Below are 19,870 nucleotides of genomic sequence, written 5' to 3'. Positions count from 1 at the left end.
CCCTTGTCCGACCCGCTCTCCCTCTCGGGCTTCGCTTTGGTAAGCTCGGCGCCGACATCGGCCTCGAGCCTTCCCTCTCATTGGAGCTGGGAATTCCTGTTTCCTCGAGCGGGATATTCCGCCTCCCGGGAGGGGAGCCTTTGAGGTGATGAGGAGTGTCCTGGCCTCTGAGCCTGGTCAACGGTCCATCCCTCTAGCTCCTCCCTCATCAGTGCCTGCAGACGCCTCTTGCCAGCCTCTTGCTCTCAGGCCCAGGGATCCATCGCCCCAGGTTTCCCCACTGGGAATTTCCTCCTCTTCCGAGGTTTCTCCTGATCCTGCAGGGGAACCCCTCGAAGAGGACGGTAAGAGGAAACACACAGACTCCCCTGAGTCTACTACATCTGATACCGACTTAGATGAGTCGGAGGGTTCCCACGGTCCCCTCTGAGGATGTCTCCTTTTCAGACATCCTTGAGCTCCTCAAACAGAGGGGAATTGGCCGTCCATTGACCCCTCCGAGGATGAGTCGGTATACCTGGAGGCTTTTGGATCCCGACCCTCCACCTCCTGGGTGTCTCCGCCTTTCGTACCACTTATGCAGGTAGTGGCTCGGAAGGCGTGGCTCCAGATTCTGTGGAACCTGTCCCCAGGAGACCATCCAAATTCATCACGGCCCCTTCGGATAAACAGTTCCTTTCCAAGGGTGTCTCTGTGGATGCTATGGTGGTGGCGGCCACTAAGAAGGAACTGGCGGATCCTTCAGTACCTGTCCATCCTCCTAACAAGGATTCTAGGACCATGGACAGGTATGGAAAGCGGATGTTTTCTTCAGCAACCTTTGCTATGCGTTCGCTGAATTATCTTTGTCACTTCACCAGGCTTCAACGAGATATTCTCAAGGAACTGGGTGAAGTAGTCCAGGATCCTTCTGCTGCTGGGGCTCAAGAAAAGATTGCCTCACAGCTTGCAATCCTGAATTCCATATCTAACTCCTCCATGCGGCTCATATCCTATGGCCGATGGAGCGAGCAGGGCCGCAGGCACAGGAGTTGCTCTTAGACGCCAAGCCTGGATGCGGCTTTGTAATTTTAGGACCCCTTTAAGGCGTCCTTCACTAATACCCCCTTTGATGGTTCGGCTTTGTTCGACCTCAGGTGAAGGATACCTTGACCAGGTGTGAGCAGGACGGTAAAACTCTTTTTGCCGTTGGAGTCCAATTTCCACTCCTTCTAGACCATATCCCAAGGGTCAGAAGGGGGGGAAGATGTGGTTCCGTAAAGCCCAAGGAGCTACACTGGACGCATGTGGTCAGTTTACCCCCAGAGGCAGAGGGGGTAACAATAATAGACGCCGCCCTAGAGGCAGGGGGGGTCCTCAGAACCAGGGCAACAGGGAGTCTCTTCCTGAGAAGCCCTTTCAGCATCCCTGAGTTGTTGCCCGACTGTCCACCCTTGGAGGCAGTCGGGGGAAGGATATCACTGTACCCAGTAGCCTGGCAATCCCTATCACAAGAGATGTGGGTACAGTTGATCATATCCGAGGGTTACAAAATCCCCTTCGAAAGGTTTCCCGTACCTCTACAATCCCTTCCAGACATCTCACCCGGTCAAAGGGATTTGGCAGAACAGGAGGTTTCAAAACTCCTAGAAAAAAGAGCCGTCCAGACGGTGCCGGCAGACCAGGTGGGATCCGCCTACTGAGATTCTTTTGGTCCCCAAAAGGATGGGAGATTGGAGACCAATATTAGACCTGAGCAATCTAAACAGATTTGTCAAGAAGGCAAGATTCGGATGGTCACGCTTCAGTCCATTCTGCCATTTCTGGGCAAGGACAACTGGATGTGCTCTATAGACCTTCAGGATGCGTACTATCACATAAAGATTCACAGACGCCCAGAAGGTTTCTCCGCTTTCGCTAGGGACCAGTCATTACCAATTCAGAGCACTGCCCTTTGGCCTCACTTCAGCCCCCAGAGTGTTTACCAAATGCATGGCAGTGGTCACAGCTCATCTGAGACGTCAAGGATTCCAGGTGTTTCCCTACTTGGACGACTGGCTCCTCTCCGCCACCACCAAGTGTCAGCTTCTTCAGTCCAGAGACTACACTCTACAGCTTTGCAGGAGTTTGGGAATTTCAGTAAATTTCGAAAAATCTTCTCTGCTGCCTTGCCAATCTATCACCTTTATAGGCAGAATTAAACACCATCGAAAGGTTACCCAGACGAACGGCTCAAAGAAGTCTGGCCATCCAAAAATTGCTCGATTCTATTGCAAAGCAACAAGATCAAAGCCAGATTTATACTGAAGGTTCTAGGTCTTATGACTGCGGCCATTGTTCTTCTACCACTGGCTCACTTCCACATGCGTCTTCTGCAGTGGATGCTATTCACGCAGTGGTCGTACCACAGTCTTCCGATGAGGCACGAAATCTTAGTCACACAGTCGTGCAGAGCTCATCTGAACTGGTGGATATCTTCCCCTCTTCTTCATCAGGGCCGACCCTTTATTCCCCCTCCTCCAGTTGCCACAGTCACTACGGATGCCTCTCTGATCGGTTGGGGGGGGGCATTATCAGGGCAGGATGGTCCACGGGATGTGGCAACCCATAGAATACCATCTGCACATAAATGTCCTGGAGATGAGAGCAGTGCTTTTAACGTTGCAAGCCCTCAACGACTTTCTTCCCACGTTGCAGTACAAACGGACAACATGTCCGTGGTCTGGTACATCAACAAACAGGGCGGGACCAGGTCCTATCCGTTATGTCGAGAAGCTCTCAGACTTTGGCAATGGGCGATCTCTTCTCAGTGGTTTCTGATAGCAACGCACATCCCCGGCAGGTCCAACCTATTGGCGGACAGGCTGAGCAGATCCATTCTGATGCCTCACGAGTGGTCTCTCAATCAATCTGTAGTGGATCAGATATTTCTGAAGTGGGGCACTCCTTGTTGCGATCTTTTTGCTACTCATCAAAACAACAAGTGCCCCGATTTTTTCACTCTCTTTCCCCTTCCAGGCCAACCTCTGAGAGACTCTCTAACCCAGGATTGGCCCCGGGGACTTCTGTATGCTTTTCCTCCCTTTCCCTTGATTCCACAAGTCATTCAGAAAGCCACCGTTTTGAGAGCCAAGTTGATCCTCATTGCCCCATATTGGCCTCGACAAATTTGGTTTCCGTCTCTGCATCGTCACCTTCTGGTGCAGCCCTGGCATCTGGACCCAGTTCCGGATCTCTTGATCCACCAGTCGGGTCAGCAGCACCGGGCCATTCATTCTCTCAACCTCACTGCTTGGTTGCTCCACTTCCTTCCCTAGCCAGGCTACCGATGATTTCTGACTCAGTCAGAGACATTTTAGTGTCTTCTTTGAAGTCGTCCACTAGGACTGTTTATGCTAGCAAGTGGCGGCGTTTTCTATTTGGGCAAATTCCAGAAATATTGATCCCTTTACTGCTCCTGTACATTCTGTTTTAGATTTCCTGGCGGAGGTTTTTCATTCAGGATCCTCGTCATCTACAGTCAAAGTACAACTGGCTGCTATTTCCAAGTATCATGTTGGCTTGCATGACAATAACATTATGTCTCATAGATTATGCAAGGCCTTTCTGAGAGGAGTTTTTCTCCTAAAACCACCTATAAAGCATCCTCCTCCGCAATGGGATCTAAACTTAATGTTGGCATCCTTGATACTACCTCCTTGAACCGTCTGCTTCATGTTCTTTGAAGTTATTGACCTGGAAAACTATATTTTTACTGGCTGTCACTTCTGCAAGAAGGGTTTCAGATTCAAGCTCTCTGCATTCGTTCCCCTTATTTGGTTTTCATAAGGACAGGGTGTCATTAAGAACTAACCCTTCCTTTCTCCCCAAAGTCGTGTCTCAAACCAATATTAACCAATCTATAGATCTACCAGTCTTTTTCCCAAACTATTCCGACAGAGCTGAACAGAAACTGCATTTCTTGGTTGTCCATCGTCAGCTCAGGTACTATTTGCATAGAACTAAACAATTCAGAAAATCGGACCAATTATTTGTCTCCTATGCAGAAAACAGGATAGGTCTTCCAGTTTCTAAAGTGACCTTATCCAGATGGTTGACTTCCACCATTTCCTATGTGTACTCTCTCAGAGGCAAACAGCTATCTTCTAAACCAAAAGCACACTCAACCAGGAGTCTATCCACTTCTGCAGCTTTTCAGGATAGACTTCCCATTGATACCATTTGTGCAGCAGCTACTTGGGCTACGCCTCATACCTTTGTCTCTCATTACAAGTTGGACTTGGCCTCCAGAGATAGGGCCAGTTTTGGTTCCACAGTTCTCAAGAGTCTGTTCCATTGAGCCAGCCGGGATACAGGTGCTAGGGACGCGGTCCCATCCAGCAAAAATGAAGGCGAGATTGACAACTTAACATTTAGAAGTTATGTACCTACCATAACGTTCCATGTTAGTTGTCTTCTCTCGCCTTCTTTCTTGCGTCCCTCCCTCCTTCCCCCTGGCCTGGACAGATCTTGAAGAGTTCCTATTAGGTTGTTTTCCTCCTGAGCCTTCATATGAGGACTTCTATTAGGAACTTGTGTTCCTAATTGTTAGGATAGTCTTTAGCAGGGTAGGTTAGCTACCAAACGAGATCTGAGGTAGTTCCGCCTTGCATCATGGGATATAGGGTTGCCTCGAGCTGGTAAAAGGAGTTCTCAAGCTAAAGCAAGTGCCGAGTCGGAGCAGAGGATCGGCTCCGAACCCATCCAGCAAGAAAGAAGGCGAGAGAAGACAACTAACATGGAACGTTATGGTAGGTACATAACTTCTAATTTTTGTCTTATTCAATAAGCCCCAAATACTTACATAGACTTAAAAATAAAACAAAAAGATTGAATAAACAAAACCATATCAAAGAAATCTTTTCTCTAAGGAAAAAGAAGAATGTTTCTAGTATACCAGAAATACTGGATGAATTTAGAAATCACTTTCACAAGATTAACCATAACAACATTAACATGGAACCTAAAGATAAAATAAAGGAGTTTATAACCACAAACATGAATAAAAAGCTTAATAAACAACAGATTAAACTATGGGACAAGAGTATTTCATATACAGAAGTTATTACACAAATAAATAAGCTTAAATCAAACAAAGCACTGGGTAATGATGGTATTATACCAGAGATATATAAAATCCTTTCTAAAACTACATATTCATTAATACATAAGGTTTTTATTTTGGCCCAAACTGAGTTAATAACCCCCTCATCTTGGCAATATACATTTATTTCACCAATTTTAAAACCTAATAAAGATCCAACTAGATGTTCTTCATATCGACCCATCTCATTACTTAATGTTGATTATAAAATGTTTATGAGTATTTTTGCTGATAGATTGAAGACAATCATCCCGCATTATAGATATAGATCAGACAGGCTTCATTGTAAATAGAAATACTTTTGATAATATAAGAAGAACTTTAACATTAATTGATTTTGCAAATAGGAAAAGAAAGATTTAACACTTATTAGTCTTGATATAGGTTCAGCATTTGATTCAGTAAGTTGGGACTATCTGTTTACCTTACTGAAATGCACAAACTTCTCTGATGCATTTGTAAATTTAATTGAGCATTTATACAAAGGAACGCTGGCTTATATTAAGGTAGGAACATATGTTTCACAAAAAATACCCATTCTTAAAGGTACAAAGCAAGGATGTCCACTTTCTCCACTATTATTCACTTTAGTAATGGAGCCTTGGGCTAATTTGATTAGAAACAGTACTGACATAGAGGGTTTTGAAATATACGAAAATACAACATCAAAATTCAACTTTTGCAGATGATGTTCTAATTACATCAGCAGGATCTAATTCTTCTATGCAGTCTTTATTTGATAAAATGATGAATTTTAAAAGTATTTCTGGTTTAATATTCAATGAAGAAAAACTAAAATACTACCTATATATACACAAAAATATTCTCATTAGTGATTTTACTAAATATGTACCCAATTCAGGTCAGATAACTTATTTAGGTATAATACTATCTAAAGATATTAAATCTATTATATATAATAACTATAATACCTGTTTTCTTAATATACAAAATCTTTTAATACCTGGAATAATATGTTTTTTACTATGGAGGAGAGACTTACAATTATTAAAATGATAATATTCCCCAAGATTTTATACTTAATACAATCAATAATACTTTCACCTACAAAAATAATTATCAAGAAACTGAATACACTAATGTTAAATTTCTTATGGGCACCTAATAGACCTAGGATTGCATTAAAGAAACATACTAATAGCTGGTCTCAAGGGGGTATTTCTTTTCCAGACTTTAATTTATATATTATCTCTTCTATTATAAAAGTTATTACTTTATTAATAGATCAGTCATATATCGCTAAATGGAAAGATTATTGGGAGCTAATTAGTATGCACTTCATGAAAATCTCCTTAACACATAAAAATATGATTGTAAATAACTCCATGTTGTGGTTGCTAAAGGAATTTTGTACTTCACCTATTACACCTAAACATATGGTTTGTTACCCATTAAATATTATTATTAGTTATCGTAACTTTATATTCATGCACCCTAAGTATAGGGAATGGAATTTTATTGTATTCCTATAATGTATACTCAGGGTATGCTTATGTCATCTACTTCTGAAGGAGCTCATTTAGCTATAGATAATGATCTACAGTACTGGTATCAGCTGATATCTGATAATAAAGTTAAAAATCTAGATTTCTTAAAACAAGAATTTGATCTAAGAGAAACTTGCTGGTTAGAGGTTCAGATCTTTAGACAACATCTCATTGATAGAATAGATCTAATGTCTATAACAGTTAAAGAATCTATTCCAAAACTGATTGATTACTTGATATTAAATTTACAGCATAAAGTTTCTGATAAAGGTAAACTTTCATATATACATAAAATTATCAGACAAGAAACTTTTTACAGTGTAGATTCATACTGGAATTATTTCACCTCTATTAATGGGGACCCACCAACTCAACAAGATAAACAATATATATTGGAATCTGCTTATAGAACTACATCTTCCATTGTCTGGAGACTTTATACATGGAGATTTTTACATAGATATTTTTATACACCTTTGATGATGAATAAAATAAATAATAAAGATAATCTATGTAAGAGATGTAATGTAGAAATTAATGCTGACTGGGCTCATATGTTTTATGACTGTATGAAGTTGAAAGAATACTGGAAGTCAATTAATGAATTTTGCAGGCTCTTTTACAGATAATTTCATTATTTCTAAGTCTCTTATATTATTCAACACACCTGTACCTCAATGTGTTAAAAAGATTAAGCTTCCCTTGTTATGGTCTATCCTAGCAGTGGCCAGGAAAATAATAACTAGAAATTGGATTTCAGATACACCTCCTTCGTTCAATGAATTTAAAAATGTTATGAATATAATGTGCCATATGGAAATAAGCACAATTAGAATGAGAACAACTAGAAAAACATCATATTATATTGTATGGGATAATTTACAAAATTTGTTAAAAAAATTCTAATTTCAATAGCACGGTATTTTAGTTTAATTAATTGATCTAATTGTAGTGGGTGTCTTTGTAAATACTTTAGTTGTTTTGTTGAATATTATAATAATACCTATTTTTAATTACTTGTATAAAATTGTTATGATATTTCTCTTATATGTTAAAACAATAAACCTGTTTTGAAAAAAAAAGACGTGTTTTAAATTAGTGCCTCTTCTATAAGTAATAGTTGTCTTTTTATTCAACTTTCATTTTGGATTGAAGCATTCATGTGCAATAGACCAATTCTTATTTACTACCCATCTAATAAATTGATGGTCAGTTCAATACACACTGATAAAACTACAATTACAGCGGGTTCTATTCTCAGGGGCAACTAAAACGTCACTTGAAGTAATACTGCAGTCTTCCTGGTGGCTGTCTCTAGTCCCTAATAAAATTGGCTTATATACATTGTGTCTTCTTTTCTAAACACCCTCATCCATGGAGTTAATAAAAGATTTGGGATAACCCCTTCTTAGGAACATGTTCTTAACAGTGTTTCACTCATCTAGAAATTCATCTGTTGTTGTAGTCATTCAGGCCGCTCAAACAAACTGGCCCTTGACTACAGACTTTTTTTTTTGGTTGACTGGATGGGAGCTAGAATAATGAAGAAATAAATTAGAATAGCTGGGCTTCCTGTCGATTGTGGAAAGGTTTCACATCTATGTCTGAAATGGAATCTACACCCAGCTCATGGGTAAACTGTAAGAACTCTGTAGTGTTGTTAATATATTCCAAGAACACTGATATGTTCTCCAGGTCACCTTTCCAAAAAAATAAATATGTCATCAAGGTACCAAGAATCTTTAAATGTACTATTCACAACATATCTTTCTTCCTATTCAACCATTACCGTGTTTGTGTACAATGGTCCACAGGCTGCTTCCATCCCCACCCCTCCTTTTTGCTGGAAGTATTGGTTGTCAAAAGTTAAGTAGTTGTTGGAAACACTAACTCTAATAGTTGTATAAGCACATTTACTCCATCTTGGGGCAAATTTGCATGATTGTAGAGAAAGTCGGTAAACCAAAGTGCGCCTACATCATGAGGGATCATGATGTATAGGTCTTTCACATATATGATTAGGAAAAGCATTGTCTCTTCAAATATTAAGTTGTTACATTTTTCTAAAAATGACCAGGAATCTTTACATAGGTGGCCTATACCTAAATTTGTCTCTTTTAAATGGTGATCCAGAAACTTAGCCAGAGGAAAAGTAATGGAATTTCTAGCATCAATAATAGGCCTCACTGGTGGATTGTTCAAGTCTTGATGGATCTTTGGGATATCAAAAATTGTCAGTATCATTGGGTTCTTAATGACGTGGAATTTAAATTCATTCACATTAATCTGTCCATCCATCAACATGTCATTTAAGGCAATATGAATCTTTTTTATAAGTAACATTCATTTCATTTTTTGATGCTCGAGTGTATTCTAAAAGAATGTTATATAATGTCTCATAGTATTGTATGTTATACATGAGAACAGCCCCTCTCCTGTTATCTAGTTTCATGACACGAATGTTACAAGATTTTAAGTCGCTCATTAAAGCCATTTCTCCATTTGTTACATTGCTATCATGTGCACTAACACAGTTGGATAAACCAGATCTTAAGTCAAACGTTCAATATTGGGGGTAGGGTGGATTATAAACAATAGCTAAGGAGACGTTGCTGTGGCTAAAGGAAGTATTAGTGCCATAAACTTGATTTAAAAATCATGTGGAAAAAAGGGAGTTTTTTTGGCAAATTAAATTAAAAGCTAATGTTTCCCCAGGTTTAAATGAGCAGATAAATATAAAGCATTTTTTGAAAGACAGGAAATTGAAGTGTCTTGCTATTACTTACTAATTTTATGAAAGCTTAATTGTTTTATTGATTCTACTATAAATTGTTTTTACTGGTTGTTACACTAATTTCTAGATGTACAAATTGAGCGTATTTTAATGTTTGTATGTGTTCTGATGAAGTCTTTTTGAAAGTGGATATTAAAAGATACTACTAATGTTCATTTCTTCATTCGTTTATTAGTGTTCCTAATACATTGAATTGTTGTTTTTGTTAGTAGTTTATTGGTATTACACTTTGGCTTCGGCATTGCTTGGATTTTCGTACTTTAAAATGGGAAAAGGGGTTGAGGATAAATGGATTTGAAACCAGCCACAGACATGCTAACAGCACACACAACAACGCAATATTTAGATGTGGAACATGTAATTTTTGTAAAGATATATTGTGTACTAACACGTGCCTTATTAATGGGCAAACTTGTAGGATTAGTGGTAGATTTAATAGCCTGACAAAAGGAGTAGTTTATGCTGCCTTGTGTCAAAATTGTACTGCATCTTACATAGGCAAAACTGAATGGACACTGAAAGACAGAAAGAATGCATGGATACTCTTATGCTGTTAGAACAGGCAATAAAGTCAATGCCTTGTTTAGGCATCTCAACACTTTTCCAGAGCACACTTTTAGTTTATTGTTCTTGAGAACCTGAGTCCAAACCCTAGAGGACGTATTTGGGAGTTATTCTCCGAAAGGAAAGAACTCCAGTGGCAATTACACCTAAATGCACACAACTACCCTGGTTTAAATGATGTTACATCTGTAAACAGTATTTTGAAGCTAAAAAGCTCATCAATGTTAAAAGTCATTTGTTTAATTTATTTTTTTATGTTTTAAAATAAAGTGTTGGATTTTATTGATTTTACTTTACAGAGCAACAATACCTTTTTTTGCTATGTATAGGCAACCACTTGTTTTTTATAACTAGGTCACTTTAAGATTTTTGGAGCAGAATGATCATGTGACTTATTTTGTATAAAATGGCTGAATGAATGGATTCTTGTTATCTGAAGAAGTCTTAGAACGCCTTAAGACGAAAAGGATTATCAGTTTCATGTATCTGGATTTTTGTTAATGGAATTCTACATGAATAAAACAGTGGTGTGATTTAGGATTACAATGTCTATGATTCTTTTGTTCCTAATAAGTCAGTGAGTTGTTCTTTTGATTTTTATTAATGTGCACAGATATATATGCGTGTATGTATATATATATATATATATATATACATGTGTGTGTGTGTGTGTGTTTTAGATTATAATCATTTATGTTAAAAGTACATAAACATCAGCACACAAACAACTGATGCCAACACTTCAAAACACAAACAAACCACAAAAAAACTGAAAACCAATATGACTGAAAAATTAACACAAATAAACTCCTTTTCTGATCATTAAACTCTAGTCCTGACAACACATAGAGACTAAATTTGTCTGAATATTGGTACTGTTAGGCAAAGGGGTTTACATTAGTAAATGTGTAAGGTTAGGGGGAGAGACATGGTTAGGGTTAGCACACATGAGTAATGTGGGCACTTGCCTTTACCTTGTTCATATTTCTGATCCAGGTAAACAGTGTACTGAAGTGTATTTGTGTATGTGTGTGCGTTTGTGTGTGTGTGTGTGTGTGTGTGTGTGTGTGTGTGTGTGTGTGTGTGTGTGTGTGTGAGAGAGACTGTGTATACTAGCACAGTGTGTCAGTGGTTAGTGTGAATAAATGCTGTGCCTCTTCTGAGGATATGTATATGTGTGTCTATGTATTTGGACTATGGCTGATATGGACAGGGAGATCATGGATGCAGGGTTTTCTGGTACTAGCTGTTCTGTGGGTGGTTGTATTTGTGGTGTGTGTGTGTGTGTGTGTGTGTGTGTGTGTGTGTGTGTGTGTGTGTGTGTGTGTGTGTGTGTGTGTGTGTGTGTGTGTGTGTGTGCACGCGCACGTCAATAAGTCTTCATGTTTGCCTGTCTCTGTTAAATGAGTGATAAGGGAAATGTGTGTTGGTGTTAGTATTTGCACTGCTTAATTGAGGGGATGTTGGGACATTCAGCTGAGCAGATGTCTAAATTAGCTTAGTTAAATCCTGTTTTAATGTTATCCATAAGCATATATTTTTTTTCAAGTCTGTGAATCTTACTAAATCTGTAGAGTGTGAGTTGTGCTTCCTTGCAGCTTGAATATGAATCTCAGGCTGTATTTACTTTGTTGTTGTGGCCTGGGTCTTGGTGGAAAAGGGTTCATGAAATAGCCCACTTACGTGGTCAACAGATAGATGAGATATGGTTAGGCAGATCATCAGATGGATGAAAGAAATATGAAAACCATGCTCAAATATTCATTAGACAGGACTGTGGCAATGTGTTTTGTTTTATTTTTGCACCTCATTTTAAACTTTGTATATTTTTTTCCAGTGTTGTAATACAGTAACAATTGCATATGTGTTGACATACCCAGCCAGCATGATGCCACAACAGGAAAGCCAAGTTAAAGCTCCTGTCTTGTAGGTAACTTTTGTTAATATCTGTTGACGGCAGGAAGGACAGGTCGTATGAACTGGTTGGTAACTCAGCTTCACTGAAGGCTGGACTAAGAAAGTCTGAACTACAACTGAAAGGAAACATAATATTAGTACACTGATCATTTTTGGAAGAAAGGTAAACTCAGTTCAAAAAATGCATATTTCTTTAAGGATTAAGATACTTGTGTCATTATTTACAAAAGCAGCTAGATATAACAAAGATGTAACAAAATGTAACAAAACTGGATCAGATTGCTTGTGGGAAGGTAACAAACACCATCAGAAATATTTAAGATCCAGTGCTTAAACGTCTTAAAACAGGAACTGCAGCTTCTGCTCAATACAAAACAGTAAGAGTGTGACAACAAATAAGGGCTGCTTCATCAGTCTGGTCACCCATTTTCCTACTAATAGATATGATGCAGTTATTATACTGCATTATTTTCTTCTTTGCTATGCATTCTTCCGATTATCCTGCTGTTTTGGACTAATTAAGGTGCCTCTAGACATGTACATCCCTCACTGGGAATAAACAGTCCTGCCCCCCCCAAAAGTCAGCTCTGTGACATAAGGCTGGCTCCCAAAAGTCAGCTCTGTGGCATAAGGTAAAGTGTCTGCTGTGACCCATACAACTAGGTTTTTGAATAAGAGCTTGGGCAAAGTAGGACCCAGCTGAGGAGGGTGGAAGTGACTGACACAGGAGGAGCATGACATCTAGCCTGCAGGTGGAGGAAATGCACTTGGTTCTGCCAAACTGTGGTTATGCAGTAACCATCCAGGAAAATGCAGGCACAGGCGTTTGCAGTTGCATGTAGGAGGGAGAAACCATAGAAAAGCCCTTGAATTTGCAAGTGCTCATACTAGCCACCTAGGAAGAGGAATTTAGGCCCTATGCAGAAAAATCTGATGGCTGTGCCTAAATGGTATCTCTTCAAAAGTGACTCCTGTCTTACGGTGAATGAATGACAGGCAGCTAGAAGAAAAATGTACAAAGAAGTGTCCATGTTAATTCTATGCTGTGTACCCTGTTTTAGTCTCTAGCATTGGTTCTTTTCAGTACGTTATTTTTGAGAAGTGCTGACCCCCTCTGCACTTTAACTTTAAAAGTACTTCAAAGTTTTTACCTCTTTAATACTATAATATTTTGCTTCCTAACAATGTATTTTCCTTTGACCATCTTTATATGGCTACTAGTGCAAACCTGCAGCATTTGCAGTTATGTTTTTGACAACCTTCAGAACATATACTTACAGGCTTATAACAAAAATATCACTAAATAACTTTGTTGTATACAAAAAGAAACATTGTTGGGTTGGGGGGGTGGTGCAATGGTTAAAGTGTTTAACTTACTTACACAAGATACAAGGTTAGATTCTTGTTGTTGGAAGGGAAATTGGCAAGGCTTAAAATGTCCTACAAGGGCAGTTAGTGTAGTACTTACCTATGAACCTATACAAGGACACTTGACAGTAAACAAGTTACGTACAATGTTTACAGAATACAGCTCTGAATGGTTTGTGTTCACTTTCACAGATGAAACCAAAGCCAGTAAGCTTTGATTCACTTTAGTTTGCACTTAACTAACAATAAGTGTGACCCTTCAGTCTTTACCCTAATAAAATAACAAGAGCCTTGGATCAATAACTGAAGATGGGCCCTATACACCATCAGGAAAAGTTAGCTTTCTAGGGCTTAACTAATTTCTCCATTTCCTCACTGACGCAGCTCACAGTGAACTGGTCTGTAAGTGTCTGCTTATTTTTTTCACTGTTAGAGCTCTTGGAATTGAAATGGGTAATTTGAAGGAAACTGATCTGATCATGTTTTTATAGATAGTGCCTCATCTTCTGATTACAAAGGGTAAACCAATTTCCCATCTTCTACTGGTGAGATATCAGATATAAATTATAGTAGCCCTCAAATCTTTTTTTAGTTTCCTTAAATTGACATACAATTTTCAATGTATTTGATCTAATTAACTCAAGCTCAATTTTCTGTTTTTACTGTCATAAAGGACCCCTAACCGGGAAAAGCCGAAAGACACAAACAAACACTGTCATAAAGGTTTCAGTGTTTATCATGTTGCACAAGTGTGCATTTATTTACACACCTTTGTATTCATCCTCAACTGACATTCATTTGTCAGTTCTAATCTTGCCAAGTCAGATGTCATCATCTTCTTCATATATAAATCTAAAGTATAGCAGACTTCTGAAACATGTTCTGTCTGTAGAGTGACTTTAGCAAAACTTTTTTTTTCTATTTCATTGAAATTAGTTCATCAAATTGTGATTCACTGCAAATAATTCACTGACAGATGTACTTTGTCTGCAGTAACACTATCCAGGATACAATATATTTTTTTTATTTCTATAGGAGGATGTGCTTTTTACTCCTTAGAAAATTAATGACCTGCAAAAACTTTTTCTATTGAATATTATTTTTTCACTAGTCGAGGTGCTGGAGTTGCAATGGCTAATTTGGAGAAAACTGGTCTTATAGAGTTTTCATCTTATGAAGTCAAGAAACTATTATACAATGAGCCGCTGTTGAAGTGGCATAGTAATATGTAGACACTAAAAGAAGACTGTCTGTAATACCAAACCTTGTGAAGTCCATTAATAGCTTCAATTTCTTTATTATTACCTTTTGTATCCAGTTTAGTAGTAAATTCCATATCTAAGTTACTACAGTGTGAACTTTTAGAAACTCAACTATATTTTAAGAAAAAGTTATACAAAACTATTTCAAATGTCTTTCTTCATTATATTTAAACCTTGGTTGCAGTTCCTTGTCTACATCATTGTTACTGAAATATATCTGTTACATTTACCAACCAAGTGTTCTTTCTTTAAATCCTTGCTAATGACGCTCCGGCTGCATATGCTGCCCAGTAGCTATTCAACAGTTTTTTTTTTAAACTATTTCACCATTTCCTCACTGACTGAGCTCTGACTAACTGGTCTGTAGGTGTTTGCTTCCATTTTGTTATACACCTTTTCGTAACAATGTATCACATAAAAACCTTCTTCAATCTTCAGGTGCTTCGGATTTTGGTAATCAACAGTTTTATTAGATCCACCCAATTGTTATTTTACATCTAAAATGTAAATTCTAAGCAGTATCATTGTTTCGTTAACCTTTAGATTTTGGCATTGTTTTGGAACCCTGTCATTTGTAAAAAGCCATGGACTAATCCATACCTTTGTATGAAATAATATGAATACACAAACTACCATAACTAGATTCAAAGACTATGAAGTCTTTCCAGTTGCTGTAGTGAGTTCTACATTTTCCATAGTTTTATTTTATTTTTCATCCTATCCTCAGTAAAACTGCATCACTTCATCTGGTATTCTTTTCCAAGACCCCCCACACCTTTCACTGGAAATGTGTTTTCCGAAATCACACCTCTAATTGTCATACATGCCCCATTCCTCTTGAAATTATCACTTTCTACTTATCTTGTTGTGGCATGGTGCATGTCAGACTGTTATTTCTTTTTTTTTCTTGTATTTTTTGTTCTTTTTCAGTTGGGTGCATATCCGGAAACATTTAGCCATTGCTTTACTGTACTTTTTTCATTTCTGCAACTGTGCCCAGATATGATGACTGATCAGGGAATACATACTTTGTTTTTAGTTGAGAGTAACAATTCAAGTATTTACACATAGCATAAAGACCAGAAAAAATGGAATCTGATGCAGTGATTAACTTTGCTAATTCACACCACTTGGATCTCCAGTTTGATTCCCAGCTGGGGCACCTTCTGTGCAGAGTCTGCATGTCCTCCCTGTGTTCATGTGAGTTTCCAATGGGTGCTTTGGTTTCCTCTCACATTTGAAAGATATGCAGGTCTAAAAATCAGTGATCTTCTAAGTTGCTCTTAGATATGTATATGAGTATGCATGTCTGTGTGGCCTGGAATGGACTGATGTCCTGTCCGGGATTGGTTGTTTGCCTTATACCCACTGCCTACATAGGCTCAGGACCCCCATGGATATTTCAAAGGAATGAATAATGAATTACTGCAGGAATGATGCTTCAGAACTGCAGGAACGGTTTTGGGAAGAATTCCAGCATTAGGTACTTGGCCTTACTACAAGACATAGTGAATTTACTAGAATCATCATTCTTGGCTGCTTCCCAGGCTAATTAGAGAATGTTGGTAAATCACCCAGGATTCATGTCTTAAAGGAAGGGTTTAATCTATATCTTGATATCATCATGGTTGGTGAAGATGTACAAAACAGTTCCATAAAGAAAGCACTATCACACTGCATCAGATGTTAAATATCATTAAACCAAGGAGGCAGCATTGATTACCTGCTTTCAATTTCTCTCCCTTCACAATGAACTTTGGAGTCTTCTTTGGAAGGTGTTAAGAGAAAAAGTTTTAAAACATACTGTTGTTTGTCTTTTTCCTCTTCTTGCAAAGTGAACATGTTATTTGTTGGGATATGCCTATCAAAGATGGGCCTCATCTGTGAACAAAATGCAGCATTGCTTATGAACCTGAATAATAACTGTTTTCTGCATTTCAGAATAAAGAGATTTGGTTATAGCTTGGTGAAGCCTGGGATAAGGACGCATGGCCGAGTAAGAGTTAATTTACTGAAGCAGGCTGTGTGTCCTGGAAAATTTGAGCTACCATTGTTGAACTGAACATTCTGTACTTCTTGAACATTCTGTACTAACTGTTGGTTTGAGGTGATTTGTGATAAACATGTTTATCCTATATGTTTTCCATAGCCAACTGTCAACGGTCAGAAATGTAACAAAAAGTTGTTTTGCTTGCAGTATAAAAGTTGATGTCAGTAAACAAGTTGACCAGAGGAGATCATCTTGGCCAACATGCTGTGTAATCTGGTTAGCTGCTAATAAAGAAGTTTTTCATCACCTGAGGCAGATGTGACTCGTTTGAATTTTTCTTCTGACATTTTGGTCCTTCAGACCGGAAACCTCTACGAAGATACGGATCAGACCGACAGAGAGACCGAAAAACCTGTGCAGGTGAGGGTTTCTCATCTTAAGATTCCCTCGACTGAAAGCCCTCTGACTGATTTGTCATTGAAAGGAGGCCGGCCGCTCTCTGATCCCTATCTGAAGGATGGTTTCTGAACCAAAATGGGAAACGGAGTCTCATCTGGTTCGGGTAGGATGAAAAATACATTTTCTTTTAATTTAATTTAACCTTGTCGACAAGGGTTTTATTTTTAGTTAAGGGTGGGTAGGATTACTTGTTAAGATTCTTTTTTTAGGATCACCCGTTAAGATAGCCCCATTTTATAATAAGCCCTGTAAAATAACTTTGATACAGTCCTAAAATAAGAAATCTAGGTGAAACATGGGTTTGAGTTGCTACAAGTGTGAGAGGGATGCCTGTTTAAATGTTGATGCTAAGTATATTAAAGATTTAAACAAAAATAATGTTAAATTTTTGAAAAAATGGAAGTTAAAATATGATTTTGATGGTACCCTGAATAAGAATGCCTGTGCAAAATTGGTTAGAGATTTGAAAAAAGATGCGGGAACTAGAACTAAAAAGCAAAGACAATTGGGATTTCCCCAAGCACAAAAATGGTTAGAAGAAGCAAATAGATGAGCTACAAAAGAAAAACAGTGCCAGGAAAAAGAAAAAATAAATCAAAAGGGATCACTGGTGCTAAGTGGAAAAGTAGCTTTATTTTTAGATAAGGAGGATGAGCATACAGTTTGTGCGGTACAAAGGCAGGCAACTGCCCCACCGTATGGGGAAATTGCTGCTGCCGTACCGGCGGAACCTCCTCAATATCAGTCTGAAGATGTGGGATCTGTACAGCAGGGTGGGTTATTGGCTGCTCAAGGAAACGTTGTGACCCCTCAAATTTACCTGCAAATTCCCGTAGTACCCAAGGTTGCTTTGCAACAGGTAGACCAACCTATGCAGTTAAGATCAGGACTAGCAGGGCAAGGACGTTGGGCCATTAAACTTTCTGACTACTCAGAAGCTCTTCCCTTAATACAAGTTGCAAACCCACAAGCAGGGGATGTTGGACAAGAGCCAACTATTTTAGTTTATCGTCCCTGGGCTAGAGAGGATATAAAACGAGCTACGGATGGTATTTCTCATCCCAAGGTTAATTTTCAAAAGTTTTCTGAGGACATAGTTGGTATGCATTTAAGTTATCATCTAAATGGTTTAGAAGTAGAACAAGTAGTGCGACAAATCCTGGGCCCAGATTGACACTTAGTTTGTGGTACTTGGGCATGTAGGGCAGATGACGGCACTACATTAAAGCATAATTCTGGGGTGTTAGACACGCGAGTCACTGATCTGTTAAAGAGAATTTCTGATAAGTGGCGTCCAAGAGCAGATTGGACAGTAATAAATCAGTGCATTCAAAATGATGATGAATCTGTAGATCACTATACTGTAAGATTGACAGAAGTGTTCAATAACCATTGTGGAATGATGATTCCGCAGGATCAGACCAATGATAGTCCGTATGAACAGCAATTGAAAAATGCTTTTCTTAGGGGTTGTAGGGCTCCAATAAGTAGTTTTATAACTAAGCATATGGTAGATCATAGAACATGTAGACTGCAACCTTTGTTTGGATATGCACGGCATGCTGAGAGACATTTCAATTTAAAAAAGAAAAAGAAAGTACAAGTGTTAGCAGTAGGGGATGATGGTGGTATATTCTTGGTACAGGACCAAAGGGGGCAAGGGCACCGTGGTGGAGTAAAAAACCGTGGGGGCCCGAAATGGGACACGTTAAATAAACCGGGTGGACATTCAGAGGAATATGAGGGGAGGTTAAAACGTGGAGAATGTTTTAAGTGCGGTAGATGTGGGCACTTCACTGCCGACTGTAAAGAGTGGCAACCCCCCCACAGCTTATGAACAAGGGCTCTGCATGACTATATGATAGTAAAGGAAGGTGCCAAATTCATTATTGTGATTATTGTAGAGAAGAAGAAAGTGAGAATGATTGTGATGATGATGAGGCAGACACTCTCTGCGATGAATGTCAGAACACTCAGAAGGAAGGGCGGGATTGTGACTGTGAAGTCATAAACCTGGCAAATTTGGGTATTGCTATGCATCTAGATCAAAAACCCATGATAGAGTTTTTGGTTGAGGGACAGAAAGTGGAGTTTTTATGTGATTCAGGTGCATCGCGTACACTTTTGGGTCCAGCAGTTCTGCCCCCGAACTGCGAAACGGACGAGTTTGTCCTTGTGAAAGCGGCAAGCAGGAAAATCTATAAGGAATCACTGTCTCATCCTCTATTGTTGACAGATCCGCAAACAAATCAAACTGTTAGGTGTAGGGTAATTATATCGAAAGTTTGTCCAGTTAATTTGCTGGGAAGAGATTTGATGCATTTGTTTGGAATAGCGGCAATTCCCACACCTAAAGGCATTGAGGCGAAAAGGTTAGCGGATGGCTTGGTGGTACAGGGAGTACAAGACTTGTTTTACTGGTATAGCCAGGACTTGATTTCAAATGGGTCGGGGAGGGTTGATACAGATTTGATCAATCTAGCTTTAAGTAAATCTAGGAGCGGGTCACCACAGGTTGCGGCGCACTTACATTGTACAATGTTCTACAGAAAGGCCCCTGGTCCGGATAAAGAATTTGAAAAAGAATTATTTAAGCACAAACGTGCAAGGATAATTTTGAATGATATGTTTTGGGATACGCAAGGTAATACAGTAGTGACCTGTACTTTGACCAAAGAAATGAGCTCTTTATATCGCTCAGGTTATAGCCCACATATTTCAGTTACTAAAGCGGTGGGGACACATTGGGTAGATTTGGCAAAAAAGGTAACGAATTGGGACACAATGTCTGAAAGTCAGTTGAAGGATCAACAGATCCAGGTACAAAGATAAATTGGTGACTTGGGCACAACCAAGTGTGCACCTCAGGGATGACAAAACAGAAAT

The 19,870-nt window shown here is 38.9% G+C and overlaps 1 protein-coding gene across 3 annotated transcripts in view; it reads right to left on the bottom strand.

The window, feature by feature from the left end:
- Positions 1–19,870, bottom strand: part of LOC122816344 (lipopolysaccharide-induced tumor necrosis factor-alpha factor homolog) — a 417,476-nt gene that overhangs the window by 78,483 nt on the left and 319,123 nt on the right. For 2 of the 3 annotated variants that reach the window (XM_044089073.1, XM_044089072.1), the window contains exon 3: positions 11,865–12,021. The exons of the other annotated variant lie outside the window; for it this stretch is intronic. In XM_044089073.1, the coding sequence (XP_043945008.1) occupies positions 11,865–12,021 (157 nt within the window). The remainder of the gene's footprint in view (positions 1–11,864; positions 12,022–19,870) is intronic. 3 annotated transcript variants of the gene reach the window in all.

Source organism: Protopterus annectens, chromosome 12.part0 (assembly GCF_019279795.1).
Source record: "Protopterus annectens isolate FY-2018-M chromosome 12.part0, PAN1.0, whole genome shotgun sequence".
Lineage (NCBI taxonomy): Eukaryota > Metazoa > Chordata > Ceratodontiformes > Protopteridae > Protopterus > Protopterus annectens.
Note: the sequence above shows the minus strand (reverse complement) of the source record. Positions and strands in the feature narration are given on the sequence as shown.